The 15,470-nt window shown below is 25.9% G+C and overlaps 1 protein-coding gene across 5 annotated transcripts in view; it reads right to left on the reverse strand.

Moving 5' to 3' along the window:
- LOC136075500 (uncharacterized) overlaps window positions 1–15,470 on the reverse strand; it is a 96,759-nt gene that overhangs the window by 20,110 nt on the left and 61,179 nt on the right. For all 5 annotated transcript variants that reach the window (XM_065788868.1, XM_065788866.1, XM_065788869.1 and 2 more), the window contains one exon: window positions 4,046–4,214. In XM_065788868.1, the coding sequence (XP_065644940.1) occupies window positions 4,046–4,214 (169 nt within the window). The remainder of the gene's footprint in view (window positions 1–4,045; window positions 4,215–15,470) is intronic.

Genomic DNA, 15,470 nt, shown 5'->3' on the forward strand with positions numbered 1-15,470 from the left:
TATAACAACAAACTAGTAATGAATGTTAAACATAATATCAAGTTATTAAGAAATGCTAAACAAAATATCAAATAAGGAAGAATAACCATTATTGAACACATTATCAAATTAGTAAGAACAACCAATGTTGAACATAGTATCAAACTAGTAAAAACAATCAATGTTGAACAACATTGAACTATGTTGAACAATGATGAATAACAAACTACACGTTTTCAAGATGTAATTAAGAACTTGAAAGTTGTAATTAAGAAAAAAAAAATGTAATTGTGAAATACAACATGTGATATAGAAGTCGCAATATGTAATTAAGAAACACAATATGTAATTAGGAAATTTTAAAATGTAATTGAGATACCCAACATATAAATATGTATTCGGAAAATCAAAATATGTAATGAGAAAAACAAAAGTTGAAATTAAGAAATTGTAATATTTAAATGAGAATACATTATTTGAGTTGTGAATTCACAATGTAGCTTAAGGTGGTAGTATACCATTAAAAAAAAACTTGCATTTCAACTTTTTTTTCAATTTTTAATAGTGCATAACATATATTATATGATTAAAATAAAAGTAAAAATTTTAAAATTTTTACATTATTTTCATATGGTTTAGCAGCAACAACACTGGTATAAAAACTACTATTTCCGTCACCAAGATGTGTGGTATACCTTAAGTTGTTTTTCTTTTCAGAACGATGAAAAAGTTTTAAAACACCACTTGATTCCATAGCCGATGATGATCCAGTATGACTAATTTTACACTTTTGGTAATGTGATGATTGGAACTTTTCACATTCAACTGGGTACGTATATTTTTTTAACTTCCATATTGAACATAATTTACATGCTTTTGTTTCTATTTGAAAGTCAATACATTTACCACTTTCAACTGAAACAACTCCGTTATTTGAAGTAAAACCACGCTTTTGCCACGAGCCATCAAAGCTATACATAATTTCTCTTGATGTTTCACCTGCAAGGATTAATTCATCAGCAGCATTTTTCATGTTCTGGTCAACTAAATTTTGATAAACATCTAACAGGTTATGTAAAGTTTTTTTGTAGCTTTTTTTGCTCATAGGTGGCTTCATATTCATTATTCCACAAAATTTTTCTAATGATAATAACCCTTTACCCATTTCACGAAAAGCTACAATGACACGTGTGTTAATATCAAATGGTTTTTGTCAACTACATTTGCTTTTACTACGCTCTTGTTGTTCGATTAAATTTTTTTTACAAAATGTAGCAAATGAAAAAAACTCAGTTTTCCAATTGCAACTGTTACAACATATTTTTAAACCAATACTTAAACCATACTTTTTTGAGGAATCAAACATTAAAAAAACATTATCTTGACACAAATTCGGGCATTTCAGTAGCGATATAACGTTTTCCAACAGACTAAAGTTCATAACAAAGTTAAAATCGGTACTTTGAATATTTTGAAAATCTCTATCAGCAATATTTAATTTTTTTGAAGAAGCAGAATGTGTGGCAGATTCAACAAAAGATAATGTTTTCGTTTCTGAAGAAGGAATCTTTGTATATCTGTTTCCACGAAATTTTGCTTTTTTATTATTATATATTCTATTTGATAATTGTTTTCTCTTTGATCCACCCATATTAGTTTTATTTTAAAAAGATTAAAGATCTACTATAGCATAAATAATAAAGCTTGAATGCAGCTTGAAACAAGAAGCGAATTACGTCAATTAAGCCATCATACTAAACTAATTAACAAGAAGTCGTTGCAGTCTCCAACTTTGCACTTAAAAGAGTTGACAAGGTAAGTTTTTTATGGCTTTTTTATGGTTTAACTTGTTTCTGAAGCGCATAACAACGGAATAAACAAAGCGTTGCTAGGGGTTAAAATGAAAAACATTTTATTCCGATACATTTGAAACAAGTTTTAACATGTGAAGCTTTTTTTAATTTAATTAAATCAACTAAAAATTCGAAATCTGCGATAATTATATTGGTTAAATAACAAATTTAAAAAATTTTTTTTTTTTTCACTTTTATTGGTGTACAACCACCTTAAAGGTCATTATAAAAGATCTTCTTGGACATGCATTTTAATAAGTTAATAATATCAAATTTAGCATTTGTATGCACCAACAATACAGTAATACAGTAATGATATTATTTGTGTTTTATTTATTATTCACCAGAAGTCTCAATTAAATTTTTCATAAACAAAAACAAAATAAAATTTTACTTGACACCTAATAGGATTTTTCCAGTTACAGCCTTAACCTCAAATGCCTCTTTCATGACTTGCTATACTTCATTGATATTATAATATTATTTCCAGTCTTAAAGTACAATGTATATTAGGAATACAATATTTAAAATACAAAGAACATTGTTTTCTTTATACTTTCCTTAATTACAACCACCATGTTCTCAATTACATTTTACGATTTCTTAATTACAACTTTCATTTTCTCAACTACATCTGACGTAACTTAATTAGAACTTTTATCTTCTCAATTATATCTTACTTTTCCTAATTACATCATTCATCTTATCAATTACATCTTGCTACTCTTAATTACAACTTTCAAATTCACAATAAAATCCTGAAAAGGTGTAGTAAGAACAATCAATGTTAAACGCTATATCAAATTAGTAGAGACAACCAATGTTGAATATAGTATCAAAATAGTCAAGGAGGCTCATGCGAGTATTTACTTATTTTCAATTAATCATTGTGACATTATCTTTAATACATTAATACATTTGAATAGCAACATGTAATTCAAAAAATCTTTTTATAAATATGGTTTTCTTAAAATTTGTTTCGTTTTATACTTTAGTAAACCTGCCCTTGCATGAAATACTGTTGCATTTTTATTAACACCCTTTCTCTTTTTAAAAAAAGTAAAAAACAATTTTTATATGTCAGGATATAAATATAATAATGATTACATCTTGTCGTATAACTACATTACTTTTGAAAGTTGTGTAATCAATGGTGCAACAATAAAAAGAACTTGATGCAGTTAAAAGAAATGGATTAAATTAATTTTTATAAGTTTTTAAACACAATACGAGCGTAACAAAATTGAAAATTTAAATCCAAAAAAATATCAAAGAGTTTTCAATTAAAAAAACTGGTTGTGTTTTATTTTGTCTTTATACAATTATAAAATCTTCTTGTTCAACACTTTTTTAAAGCTGGTAAGGAAGAATTATTCCGTTATAATACCGTTATTTACGTTGTTACGTTTATAGTAAATTTACGTTAAATTAAATTAAAACATTTGTTTATGATATTTAAACTAATCGTTATTAAAAGATTCTTTTTAGTATAATATATTAAATATTTGGGGGTTATATATACCCTCGTTATTTAATAACCAAGCTATATATTACCCCTAAATGAATATTAGTGATAAAAAAAACCCGGTTTAAACAAACAAATAATGAAACTTCACTGCAATGTGTCTTTGCGTCTTAAATAAGAAAGAAACGGTTTATAAAACAACGATGTGACTTAATCACTATTATTCTCATTTAAACCATCGTCATTTGAAGAGCACTGGTGACATTATATTGCCATAGTCTTCATAACTTTTCTCTTAAAATAATCTGCTTCTACTTTAATTGCGTTATTTTCATTCCTGTCTATAGCAATATGGCAATTTTCGAGGCTTGTTTTTTTATATGTTTTTTAAATAAGTATAAATATTATGTTAACTATATGTATAGTTTTTGTATATATTATTCTGTAATGGCAATATTTTTGTTAAAAAAATAATATAATATATCAAAAGTATAGTAATAAATAAAAATAAAAATAACTATAAACAATAAAATCTTTACACAGTTTTATACTTATATAATTTAAGGGATTAAGGTTTTTAAGGTTTTTAAAGTTTTAAAAAATTTAAGTTTAAATAAAAAGTTAAAATGTTAATAGAAATCTGCTAAAATTAACAAAGAAAATCTAATTCTCAACCTTAAACCTTTTTCATTTTTAACCTTAACACTGATTTTTTATTTTTCCTATTTTTAAAAAAAAAACAACTCACTTGTACGGCAATTTAAGCTTATGTTTACATTCTCGACAAAGATTATAGAAATTACTTCGAAGAGTTTTTTTAGGTGTGCAGCAAATGTCTTTGCTACAGAAGGTGTAGATCGTATCACTCGGCATACCATCTGGCACATTCCAAATGATTGGCACCACATCATTTTGGTCTAAAATAATAATATTTTTGAGTATTTAAAGAAAATACATCAACAAAGTACTTTAATTTTATCAACAAATTTAAAAATGAAATTTTATGTCTTTAGTGTTTTTTTGGTTATTAAGGTGCTCCCAGAAGTCCTTATGCTCTTATTTCACAGCACCGCAAAAGAGCATTATGATATTAAACAATATTATTGAATATACTTCTAAAATAATAATAATAATAATAAAATTTTCACAACTTTTAATTGGATTTCTCCTAAACCGATTTTTACCGACTTTGATTTTTCTAGATCTGACATTAATCCACGACTGCAAAAGAGAAACGGACACTACTTCATTTTTTTGGATAAAAACAGACAAAAATTTTCTGAGCAGCAGCACTTCAAAACTTACTGAGTAGTTATAAAGTAAATTTCATAAATAAGGTAAGTTCATATTTTGGTAAGTTAATGAGATTTGTCATTTTTGCACATTTGTCTTTTTATTGTCATGTATGAAGGTAAAAAAACAAATTTGGAAATAGTATTAAAAAAATGTATGATTTTTGCATTGGATATGGTTTCAAAGATCCCAACCTTTAATGTTTGAGAAAAAAATAATACAACTAAAAGTTTTTTGATGAAATGGAACATTTACTTTAACATGAAAGGATCTTGCTAAATATTCTACAAATAATCCAAATAATGTTCAATATTTAATGGACTTAGTTATAATTTTAGTGCGCTTAGTGATTATTGTTAGTTTCTCTGTTCTGTCTTGAATTTTTGCATAGCAGACTTTTTTTAAAACTGAAAAAAAAGCGCGTTTTATTAACAAATAAATAGCTCATTTTTAAAAAGTGGCATTGTGCAATTTGAATTTGGTATTATTATTATTATTGTTACTACTATTATTGCTATTATCATTCATGTTAAACACCCAAGTTTTTTGTTTTTTGTTTTTTTTGTTTTGTTATTTACCTCCTCAAGGCCGAGAAGGCCACTACAGATGAGGAGGCTACTTAATAGTGGTTATAACCCTCTCTCAACTATATAACTCCGAAACACGAACCTTGAGGTTGTTCTTGCGATGCGCGGAGAAACAAGTTGAGCGCGGTACTACCAGGGACGTTATAAATTATAATATTATATAAATTATTATAAAAGTAAGGAAAATAAAGTTACATTAAAGATAAACGCTATATAAAGACTTGCGAGTTTTTATTTTTAACGTTTTGTTCAAAACATGATTATATGGAGATTTTTCTTCAAGCATTTTCTTAAAGATCGTTCTTTATTAACCTCGACTCAACAATGTCAAATGGTATTTTATTTTTTTAAGCATTTTAAATAATTTTAAAATTATTCAAAGAAATTTTATTATTCAACAGAAAAATAAAGTTTTGCTTGATTTGATGTTTGATTGCTGATATATCCTGGATAGAAAATAAAGGATAAATGAAATAAAGTATGTTTTGAAAAATTTAGGAGTGACTTGCTTTCAACTTTATCAAGCATTTACATTAATACTTATTTATTTTCACAATGCTCAAGTCCAAACGTAAGTGTTAGAACAGCCGAAGTTTTACATTATTGGGCAATAGAGGTTTGATGAGCAAAACGGACTCCAGATTGATTTAAAGTTTAGATTCCTTTCCAAAAACCTGACATCCTGTGATTAATGTTTAAACAATTATGTAAGAAAAAGTGAACTTTTAGTTACCCATATAAATTCTAGAAAACAAAGTTTACTTCGCAGCATCTATTTGTTGAGTGTTATTGCGTAGTTTTAAATTCGATTTTTTACCGGTGAGCTAAATTTGCTGATAAGGCAATAAAAGTAACACTATAGACTTTACGCTATATTAAAGGTAAGTCTGTTCAGCAGCTTAACACAAAAGGAATTTTAACATCTTGGTTACACACACATATATATGTATATGCATATATATATATATATATATATATATATATATATATATATATATATATATATATATATATATATATATATATATATATACATATATATGTAAAATAAGGAACATCACACCGATCTACCTCACTAACTAAAATTTCATTTTACGACATAAAATCACAAGCACCAGCAAAAAAGAAATTTTTGTAGGAGTAATGAGAAAAATTTTAGGCCCAAAATAAGGCTTACAAGTCTTTTATCAACCAGAATTAGCCTGCTTGGTGTTAATGACCTAACAATTAATGATGAGACCTTACATCTCTTCAGAGTTTGGACGTACACCCACAAATTATTTAAAATTGAGGAACAATGAAGAGAATGAGCAAAAACAATCTTTCACTTAACAATAAAGTTTTTAAGGTTCTGTTGTAATACCTTTATATCATGTATAGAGAAAAATAGTATTTTTTTTAGGGGTCTCACAAATTTACTTTTAAGTGTCAAAGACCCTATATTGTAGCTGTATTGCTCACATTATAAATCTATTCAAGTAAAAAGTGTAACAAGCGTTAAATTTACGGAGATTCAAACGTTTATAGTGGAGATCTGTGTATCTACGGCCCCATATATGGTACAATGTACATGGGTTATCCATTTCTTAAATATTATAAATAGGACAACTTAAGTCAAAAAATATTTAAAACATCATTATATAAGCTAAGTTACTCAACGGATTGAAAGCACCAGTTTCTAAAATTTTACGTAATTTCACGTGATTTTACGTGAGGTTTCTATGTTAAACTATTATTTAAAATTATATTTTACGGTATTAAGTAAAGTATGGTCAAAAATAATATTTTCAAATCCGAAAAAATGATTCTGAATTATTATTTTTAAACGTAAAAAATTGATTCAGAGAGTTAAAGTATATAAGAGACAGTAAACAAATTTTGGTTTTAAAAAACAAGTTTGATTATAAGACCTTTGTAATACGTTATAGCAAACTCAAGGTTTATTTTTTGAATTGTCCAAATACAGTTCTTTTGTCTTCTCTTTGGCTACAATATCATTACAATGTCATTAGCTATACTTATGATGTTCAGTTTTTCAGTTTTTAGCTGTGTATATTTAATACCATATACCAGTTAAGACGTGATTGGTTCACGATACTTCTTCACCAATTTTTAAATTTTCGTAGTGTGCTGAATACTCTCTCGCTAGTAGCGTTTGATGCTAATATCAAAAGATAAGTTGAATTTCCTGATTTCTAATCGCTTTTAGTTAATTAAAGATTGTTTTACATAAACACGAATTTAGTACCATGTTTTGATGACTTCTATATATTGTATTTAAAAAATTAAATCTCTTGTTCTAATTTTTCATAGAAATAATTGCATTGAATCGGTGCGCTTACAATTGCTGTCGGCAGTTTCAGTTTTTCATTGTTTGACTGTGAAATACTAATAACTAAATAATTTCTTTTGATGTTTTAAAATCACTTAAGAATATTTTCGAATTATTTTATTAATATAAAAAAAGTTTATATATATTTTCAAAATCATTATAAATATATTTAATAAGAGGCACAGCAAAAACAAAAAAGTGGGGGACGAGGCAAAAGCACCGTCTCCCACCAAACCCCCACATGTCTACGGCTATGAAACCACAATCAATTCATGAAATTGAAACATGGAAAGCAAAAGAATTTAGGTAGCTATGGTTTTAATCAGGGTTTGCGTATTTTAATGAAATTCTTTCTCTTTCACATTAAAACAACTTCATGCTTCTTTCTGTGGCAATAACGATTTGACAATCTGTTGCTAAGCAAAGATTTGTGCCAGAAATATGCTGATTACACATAGTATATTATTTCTATTTGTAATCCATGTTTATGAAATATAAAACACAAAAATGATTATATTTATTATGCATGGGCTTATATATTTGACACAAAATGCAAAAGTATATGGTCCCTTGGATAACATCACCTTTTCCTTTTGAAAAATACTTGTCATACATAAAGAAACATGATTGTACCCTTCGTTTACTTTTGTATAAAATAGTTTAGACAAACTAAAAATAAAGTTTAAAAAAATTAGCTATTGAATTAAAAATAACAAAAAATCTGAATTAACCAATGGGTACACTTGTTGCAAAAGAAAATGAAACTATGTTGTCAGTATAAGGAACTCTCGACGTATTCTAAACTTTGGATTATCAAAATTACTGATGGAGATTATTAGTTATGGTTTGACTAATGGGAAAGTAATTGTTGCGCAGAATGTTATCAAAACAGGCGATCAGATATCTATTGTTTATAAACAATTTGAAGCACTTCAAAATACATTTTTGTATCTATTTAAAGTATATTAAAGATAACATTAGAAAAACTTCTCGAGTAATTAACTATTACATTGTTCGTGCTGAAATACAAAAAAAATGTCTCTATATCTATTGATAATGATTTTACTGTTATTCAGATGACGCAATGCTAACATTTATACAATAATGGTGGTACACTAGGGAAAAAATTAAACTGTTAAATATTGTATAAAATGTTTCGCTTTGATGAAAATTTGTTTTAATTAATTTTTTTTCATTTAAAAAGATATATTTAAAAACTCAATAAAAATCCATAATGGCGAAAAAAAGGAAAAAAAAAGGCATTATTTTAAAGGATAATATCTTGATCTAGTGAAAGATTTATTAATAAAAAATTTACACAGTGATAAAACATTGCTTAACCCCTGCGTTTTCAAAATTTTTCAAAATTTCTCTTTTTATAATAAATTAACTAAAAAGTTTGAAAACTTTACACTTCTTTAGTAGATTATGGCAATAACTTTTTATCTAACCAAAGTTAAAAAAAAACGGTGAGTCAATCGAACCATCAGTAGTAAATAAACATCTCCTGAAAGTTTTAGGTCATAAACTTCAATTTCACTCAAGTTGTCATATTTTGACTTTTAAAAAAATGCTAAAAAACGTGTTATGCAAAAAAAAGCAAAAAATAAAAAAGAGTAGATCCTTTCTAAGTGCTAAGACTTCTAAAAGCCATGTCGAGGAAATAAGAAAATTCCATTCTGTAACTTACTTTATTTTTAATCAAAACACGAGAAAAACAACTTTAACAAACTGCTTTTGAAATCAAATTTTGTAGTTAGGAAAAATTAATTGAAACGAAACAGTTATCAAGTTTTTATGAATATTTTTAATACCGTTGACAGTAACTAGCTTCTTACCACTGGAACTAAATGGAGCAACTGATAAGGATGCTACTCATCCTTATCAGTTGCTCCATTTAGTAAGTAATGAAAAGTAAAATAGTTTAATTTAGATGGCAATATTTCGTTTTTCTTTTAATTTATTTAGATAAACTCTTTTTATTTCGCATAAATAAAAAAAAAAAGTAATAAATAACAAAATTGTTTGTATTAGCATTTCCTATATATTAAATAAGGTTTGTGATTTCTTCCAATTCTATTTAGACCAAGAATAACAAAAACAGTTCTTTCTTGATGACTTTATGCTATTATCTCACGTTTACTATTAACAAAACAAGTCCAGAAAGACTTCTCAAACAAGTTATCAACCTGTTACTATAAGGTTGCTTGGGAGTTTTATACGACAGGGTGGCTCAAACCAGCCGGCACATCTGGTGTTGCAAATAACGAATGCGTACCCTAAAATCGCTAGATTAAAATTAAATTAAACAAAAAGTCTTGATTTGATATATTTAACTTTTAATATTTATTATATTTGTCAACTTTCAGGTATACACGAAAAGCTCTATAAAGATTGAGTCTTCACATAGCTTTTGTGAAAAATGTAAAGTATTTTTAGAACGATATCTCTTCAAAAAAAGATATCGTTTTGCTAAAGCATTTCAAATATATTAATAATATTTTTATTAATTATAAATGCACTAAATTTCATTTAACTATTAATTAATATTGCATTAATTATTTATGCGTTAAATTTATAAATAATTTAATGCATTATTAATTAACGCAATAATAACTAATGCATCAATAATTAATACATTAAAAATTAATGCATTAAAAATTAATGCATTAAAAATTAATGCATTAAAAATTAATGCATTAAAAATTAATGCATTAAAAATTAATGAATTAAAAATTAATGCATTAAAAATTAATGCATTAAAAATTAATGCATTAAAAATTAATGCATTAAAAATTAATGCATTAAAAATTAATGCATTAAAAACTAATGCATTAAAAATTAATGCATTAAAAATTAATGCATTAAAAATTAATGCATTAAAAATTAATGCATTAAAAATTAATGCATTAAAAATTATTGCATTAAAAATTAATGCATTAAAAATTAATGCATTAAAAATTAATGCATTAAAAATTAATGCATTAAAAATTAATGCATTAAAAATTAATGCATTAAAAATTAATGCATTAATGATTAATGCATTAAAAATTAATGCATTAATGATTAATACATTAATAACTAATGTATTAATATTTAATGTATAAATAATAAATGCATTAATAATTTAATTGTTATTAATATTGTACCATATATTACTAAGTTATAAGAAGAGATATCGTCCAGATATAGCTCATAGTTATCATTTGTTATTAATACTAGCATATGGTATTTGTGATAGTGCTTTAATGCATTAATAATTAATGTATTAATATTAATTATTAATACATTAATTATTAATGCATTAAAGCACTATCACAATTACCATATGCTATTATTAATAACAAATGATAATTGTAAACTCTATCTGGACGATATCTCTTCTTAAAACTTAATAATATATGACATAATAATAACAAATTATATACTATAAAATCAGATCAATTGAATATGACTTTATACTATATAATTTGTTTTTAATATTATATCACATACTATTAAGTTATAAGAAAAGATATCGTTCAGATAAAGCTCACAATTATCATGTATTATTAAAAGCATATGGTAATTATGTGATAGTACTTTTATATATCATTTATTAATTGCATTATTGAATGATGTTACCATTTACACATCAGTGCAAACTGTACCGGAGATATATCTGTTAAAACTAGAAGTATAGATAGAAAAAATATATTTTACTTCCGGTAAATATACTATTGTTGTTGCTGTTGTTGTTATTGTTGTAGAAATACCTCTATAATAGAGTCTATTACAGTTTGCACTCATATGTCGATTTGTGAAATATTTTAGCCAAACGGTTTATATTGCTTTGCTAATGCACTATTACATATATCAACATATCAATGCAAACGGTACTGGAAATATATCTATTATCATATATATGCAATAATAGATATAACTCTAGTACAGTTTCTGCTGATTCGTTGTCAAGTTTATTAAATTAACTGTTACTTGAAGATCTCTCGTTACCAGAAAACAAGTAGAACAATTAAATTATCTCTCTGTAAAGTGGATATATATTAGATGATATATAAAATCGGGTATCAAATATGGTTAATTTACCCTGAGATTTCGACTTCATTGATACTGATTATGAATGCTAACTAATGTATATCAGGCACAATTCAACAAGAGATGCAATAAACAATAAACTGCTATTTCTAATGCATTCCGGAAATTTTAAAAAATGTAATATTTCAAAGGATGTCCAAGCATTGACTAGATTTTATCCAAACTCGAAATCTATGGTATAAGAAGAGCCTTTTTATCCATTTAAGAGCTACTTTTATCCATAACTCATGTAAAATTTGTAGCTTAAAGTTTCATATTGCTGATGATTTAAGTACTATCGTTGTTCTTTAAATACTACATTTTCTCCTAAATTTGAAATCTGTATTTAAGAAAACATAATAAAAAATGTGAAATATAATTCACATTTAGCTTAATGACAAAACTAACAAACTCTTGAATTTTAAATGAAACAAATACTTTTTATGTAAAAATAAAAAATATTGTGAAGTAATTGAAACACTACTTAATGGAAACATTACTTAATGGAAACACTACTTAATGGAAACACTACTTAATGAGGAAGAACAAAAGTGCTTGCTTAGAGTTACAAGCAATATTCGCACAATTTCTTAACATCAATTTTTTAATTTAAAATAAACTTTTTTAATTATAAATCATTACCTTTTGTTTTCAATTTTATAAATTTATTTATTCCTATTAATTTGGAGATAAAGGTTTCACTAATTTATTATGGTTTTGTAGTTTCTATAAATAAGCAAGATCTTTAACTCTAATTCAAATATATTGTATTTACTCGATTAAAAAAAACGTTTTTATATAACTAGTATATAGATATAACAAAATTAAAGTATAAAATTATAATTATTTTATAATTCAAAATAAGCTCACTAATTCAGATTTACATTTAAGTTGTAGTTTAAATTTATGTATTTATTGTATTTATGTGAAGGTTGTTATTGAAATGAATAATATTAGAGCTACTATTGATAAAAATTGTATTAAACAAACAAAAATTTGATTTTTTATGTTGTTATTAATCTTTGTTTGTCATTTAATGTTACACAAAATATTAAGTTCTTCGGTGTATTTCTTATTAATGACAGCAAAAAAAAGCAAAAGACAAAAAATACAGAAAGAAGTATACAAACAAAGAATACAGAAAGAGCAGCAAGAAATGCAGAAAGTACCACATCCTTATAGACTCTAAATATTTCAATTAGGTTAGTCAAAACTAACCCAATTGAGTATATTCTGAGGTTATAAAGCAATTTTCTTAAATAAAATTAATTTAAAATACATTATTATTATGTTATAGAAACAATATTACATATGTGCAAATATATATATTGAACACTGCACCAGTTGATTTAATAAAATCTTTATGTATAAATTTGTTGTTGTCTTTGTAAGAGCCAATGCGTCTGCGCATTTATGTATACAAGTAATAGAAACACGTTTCGGACGCGTGTGTGTGACCATTTTTATATGCGTCTGAAACGTATTTTTAATACGAATTCTGTTCGGTAAAATGGCTAACATATATTCGTAAAAAAACACGTATTCTGGAAAGTTATAAATGCGCATTTAATACCAAGAAACCATCGTATGAAAAATAGCTAATTACAGTCATTTATGCGTCTTTTAAAGATTTTCTACAGGGAGTTACTAATGCGTGTTTGACACGATAAAATATCTAACATATATACCATAAAGATGAGTATTCAAAAAAGTTTCCAATGTGCATTTACAACTTTGTGTGCCTGCTTGGAAGTAGGGCAAAATTAGGCAATATATTAAAAAAAGAAACTCATAGGGTTTTCAAAAAGGTCAACTTATACAATCAATTTTTTATAAAATTAAAAAAAAAAAAAATCAAAATTTTTATTTTGTCTTTTTTCTTTCTGATGTATCACCTGTAATTATATTTTTTACATAAAATGATTCTTAAAATTATACTTGTATTTATGAATTGTGATAATAATTTCCGTAAAATTTCTGCAAACTTTACAGAAACTTCCTTCGTTAGTTATATTTCAGTATAACTTTTTTTTTTTTTTAAAATGTTTGTTTTAAAACTTCCTCTACTTTTTACTATAAAACAACCCATTTTGTACACATACATGTTACAAGCGAACTTTTTTAAATATGAGATCCTTAAATGAAAAAGATTTTAAAATGTGACCGGTGTCACTTAATTTTTAAGTTTTGTCAAGTGTCATGTTGTTCGACGTAATAGACCTTCATATCAAAAAAAAAAAGAATTATTTGTTACTTTTCGATTATTTTTTACCAGTAGAAAGACAATCAAATAAATTTTAAAAGTCATATAAAAAAGATATGCTGACAATTTTTACTTCATTAGATATAATGCGTTATATATTTTACTTACCCGGGGATCAATTTTAGAAGTTACCACTAGATAGAACATTTTTCGTAAATAAAGTAAAGTGAAAATAATTTAGATGGTACCTATATTAAAGTTGAAATTGTATAAACAAACAAACATTATTATATGTAAATTATGTTATAATGTTTACAATTTATAATGTTTAAATAAAAGAATAAAGGACCCCGGAAAATATTTTATTGATGATAATATGTCAATTAAACTTGTTACACAAATATAGTTAATGACATATTTTAAATGAAAAGCTTTACATATTACAAGATTTCATCTTAGATTTAAAATTCTACAAATATTTCATCTTAGATTTAAAATTCTACAAAAATTTTGAAATATTTGTTAAAAGTAACGTGCTTACAAGCTAATATTTAATAGTAGACTATATAATTAAATTTCGTCTTCTAAACCTTTTGGTGGTCTACATTATTATTTAAACATCTGTAAAACTTGCACATATCAGTACAGACAAGTTTATTTTTTATATATTAACACCTTTTATTAATGCAGTTTTTTTAGGGTGGAATGCAAGAAGCGAACTTGAGTCAAGTTCGACTTGAGCTTTACATTGTAACCAATAGCGGCAGAGTATGGGTTTTCCCCTCAAAAAATACTCTGCTGCTGTTGGTTACAATGTAAAGTTCAAGTCGAACTTGACTCAAGTTCGCTTCTTGCATTCTACCCTTACAACGACAAACGCTCAAACTGATAAGTATTTTTGGTGCTAGAAGATTAAAGGTCATTATGGGTCAAAAGATCTGTTGCTTAAATCGTGTGGCCGTGGCGCAGTGGTTAGAACACATGCTTTATAAGCAGAAGATCCAGGCTCGAAACGAGCTAAGGACATATTTTTGCGTCACTGTAAGGAAGGAGGCGTGAAGTTCTTGGTTAAATGCACTGTGACAAGACCGTCAGGTCTTCTTGGGGCACCTAAATAACAGAATAAAAAAAAAAGAAAAATTCCAAGCATGCTCTACAAACCATGGTAGATACTGTATGGGGATGTTAGAGCACTAAACATTCAAAGTGACTACGGAATTATATGTGGTACTTAAGGACATTCGTTATTGATGGAAGTTCTGCAACGTCATACTGGTATTTAGAAAAAACAAAAACAAATCAACGAAGCTGTAAAAGACTATAATCATCTTGAGTTTGTTTTTTGTAATCGTAGACTCTAGCAAAAAAACGTTTGATGTTATTTATTGTATATGGATTAGGTAAAGCTTCCGATCGATTTTATAGTTTTTTTTTTTTTTTTTTTACACTTATTTTTGTTCATTTGCAATTCTAGTTCGCTGTTTAAAAAACTTATATGCATTTAAAAATAAAAAAATTACAAAGTTATTGGCGAAAAAAGATATTTAAAGGAATAAAAATTAAATATTACAACTTTTCATAAAGTAACAGTGTTTAGTTAGAAAACAAAAGTTTATCATCAAGAATCGCTGTGTGGCATTTATGTTTTTACCCTATTAAGTTTTTGACGTTAATAAAAAAGTGC

This window comes from Hydra vulgaris, chromosome 01 (genome assembly GCF_038396675.1).
Source record: "Hydra vulgaris chromosome 01, alternate assembly HydraT2T_AEP".
In the NCBI taxonomy this organism is placed as follows: Eukaryota; Metazoa; Cnidaria; class Hydrozoa; order Anthoathecata; family Hydridae; genus Hydra; species Hydra vulgaris.